Source organism: Labrus bergylta, chromosome 20 (genome assembly GCF_963930695.1).
Source record: "Labrus bergylta chromosome 20, fLabBer1.1, whole genome shotgun sequence".
NCBI lineage: Eukaryota > Metazoa > Chordata > Actinopteri > Labriformes > Labridae > Labrus > Labrus bergylta.
This window is the reverse complement of record NC_089214.1, coordinates 21,714,767-21,717,957: the sequence shown is the minus strand read 5'-3', so window position 1 is coordinate 21,717,957 and position 3,191 is coordinate 21,714,767. Positions and strand designations below refer to the sequence as shown.

Below are 3,191 nucleotides of genomic sequence, written 5' to 3'. Positions count from 1 at the left end.
CTCCTCGATGCCACAGACACTGGCAGAACCAGTATGATCATAAGCTGTATAACAAAACATGTAGTTAAGAAACTTGATCGACAGCTGTAGAGCACCGCCCCCTCCGCTCTGTGATTGGAGGAGAAGCGCCGGGGGTGTCGCCTGCATGGCTCTTGTATATATCGGCTCCGCGTCGACTCGAAGCCGTTGATTTGTATGGGAACCAGGACAGAGGTGGGACGAACCGACTGAATGTAGCCGCTGTGTTTTGAAGACAGAAACGAGGCCCACATTTACATTTTTTTTTATAGCAATCGGACAGCTGTATCTGGGTTTTTTATTTTTTTGAACCATCTCTGTGAGGATACCGTGAGCTTTTTCAGAAGGAGGTGGACTCTCCTCTCAGCCATCTTGCCTGCTGCTCGCCGCCCCGAAGGCTGCTTTCTCTCCTCCTCCTCCTCAGCTGAAAGTAAACACGGCTTGCACATTGCTTGCAACTCCGTGCAAGAACCCGAGAGGAGCGAGATGGGCTCGCTGCGTAACATCTAACCGGAGCGGAGGAGAACGCGGAGGATTTATTTCTGTTTCCAGAGCAGAAGAGGGGAGACACGACGCGCCGGAGAGATGGACATGTTTGGGATTTACCTGCTCCTCTCTCTCGCTCTCCTGCCCCGATCCAGCTGCACCACGGCCAAGGAGATCACCTGCCAGGAGATCGCCGTGCCGTTGTGTAAGGGCATCGGCTACAACTACACATACATGCCCAACCAGTTTAATCACGACACGCAGGACGAAGCGGGGCTGGAGGTGCACCAGTTCTGGCCTCTGGTTGAGATCCAGTGCTCCCAGGACCTGAAGTTCTTCCTGTGCAGCATGTACACCCCGATCTGCCTGGAGGACTATAAGAAACCTCTCCCGCCGTGCCGGAGCGTGTGTGAGCGCGCCCGGGCCGGCTGTGCGCCTCTCATGAGGCAGTACGGCTTCCCCTGGCCGGACAGGATGAAGTGTGACCTGCTGCCAGTGCAGGGTAACCCCGACACCCTGTGCATGGACTACAACAGAACTGACTCCACTACTGTGTCCCCTGTCCTCTCAAAACCCACGAACCACCCCGGGAAGGGATTCAGTCCTCCTAAAAACAAGCCGAGCCGCCCCGGTGCGCCTGGGAAATACAAGCCGCCTTCTGCGCCCTGTGAGCCGGGCTGCAAGTGTTTGGAGCCCATGGTGCCGGTGAACACGGACCGACACCCGCTTTACAACCGAGTAAAGACAGGTCAGATACCAAACTGTGCCATGCCGTGCCACAACCCTTATTTTACGCACGACGAGCGGGCTTTCACCGCTTTTTGGATCGGACTTTGGTCTGTGTTGTGCTTCGTTTCAACTTTTGCCACCGTCGCAACTTTTCTCATCGACATGGAGCGCTTTAAGTACCCAGAGAGACCCATCATCTTCCTTTCTGCCTGCTACATGTTCGTGTCCATCGGCTACATAGTCAGACTGATCGCCGGGCATGAAAAGGTTGCCTGTAACCGGGAGTTCGACCTGGAGCACATCCACTACGAGACGACTGGCCCCGCGCTCTGCACCGTGGTCTTCCTCCTGATTTACTTCTTCGGCATGGCCAGCTCCATCTGGTGGGTCATTTTATCCCTGACCTGGTTTCTCGCGGCCGGGATGAAGTGGGGGAACGAGGCCATAGCTAGTTACTCTCAGTACTTTCACCTGGCTGCCTGGCTCATCCCCAGCATGAAGTCCATCGCGGTGTTGGCACTGAGCTCCGTGGACGGGGACTCTGTGGCTGGGATCTGCTACGTGGGGAACCAGAACTTGGACAACTTGCGGGGCTTTGTTTTGGCCCCTTTGGTGATTTATTTATTCATTGGCACTATGTTCCTCCTGGCCGGATTTGTGTCTTTGTTTCGGATCCGCAGCGTCATCAAACAAGGGGGCACAAAGACGGACAAACTGGAGAAACTTATGATCAGAATCGGCATCTTCACGGTGCTCTACACGGTGCCAGCCACGATCATCGTGGCGTGTTATTTTTACGAGCAGCACAACAGACAGAGCTGGGAAATAACACACAACTGTTCCAACTGTCTGCTGGAGAGGGAGCGCAGCAGTCCGGACTATGCCGTTTTTATGTTGAAGTACTTTATGTGCCTTCTGGTGGGCATCACGTCCGGAGTGTGGATCTGGTCCGGTAAAACTTTGGACTCGTGGAGGACTTTTTGCACGCGGTGCTGCTGGGGGAGCAAAGGCACGAGCGGCTCCATGTACAGTGACGTGAGCACCGGCCTGACGTGGAGGTCAGGCACGGCCAGCTCCGTGTCCTGCCCCAAGCAGATGCCATTGTCCCAGGTTTGAATGAGCGAAAAAAAGCAGCTTATGAGGACTGCTAATTGTTTGGGAGATAACCCATCACTCCCTGTCTTAAGTGATTTGCATTTTAATGAACTGCTGCTGAGGTGCCTGCCCCCCCCTTAACTCCCCCCTTACTCACCTCTGCAGGGAGACCTGGCTGAAACAAAGTACCTGGCATTCACACACCTCACTGTGTAGAAGGATTAGAGGTGCACACACAATCTGGGCATTACCTGCTGCAGACAGGGAGACAGTTTGGCTCCTATAGCTTCATACAAAGAGTTTTTTATTGCTGACAGTGCCAGATAACAATGTACAATTCAATCACGTCAAAGATGGTTTAAATTAAGCCTTAAAAGTGCCCAACTATTTTACGGGTCTTTCTCTTTTTTTTGTAATTTCAAATGTATTTATATAAAAAGTTATGTAAAAAAACCTGTACATTTGTGTATAAAAGAAAACTTTATAAGCTATACTGTAAATTTGTACAAAGTGTAGATGTCTCTTTTTGTGAGAAAAAGCAAATACAACCTTTATTTTGACAATAAAACATTTGATAAATGTGAACTCTCTCTCTGGTGCAGTGTTTTCCTCGTGCAGGGCTCAGATTCTTGTGGTGTTCAGGACGACAGAAACAGCAGCTTTTTTTTGGGAGGAAGCCCTCTTAACCATCAGAGAGCAGTAATTAGAGGCAGGGGTTGAGTTGGAGCATCTCCATAATTGTTAAAGTCCTCTTCACATGCCTGCCGAAGCCCGCTTTCTTAATTTAGTAAAAAAGAGGGAGTGTTTGAATGGGGTGGGGGGGGGGGGGGGGGGGGGTATAAATGCAGGGAACAGACCCTTTT

General features: G+C 51.6%; 1 protein-coding gene across 1 annotated transcript; it reads left to right on the top strand.

Moving 5' to 3' along the window:
* Nucleotides 1-201: 201 nt before the first annotated feature.
* Nucleotides 202-2,913, top strand: fzd8a (frizzled class receptor 8a). The gene has a single exon (XM_020630998.3). It carries the CDS (start codon nt 604-606, stop codon nt 2,347-2,349), a length of 1,746 nt encoding a protein of 581 aa, XP_020486654.1. The 5' UTR covers nt 202-603; the 3' UTR covers nt 2,350-2,913.
* The last annotated feature ends 278 nt before the right edge of the window (nt 2,914-3,191 follow it).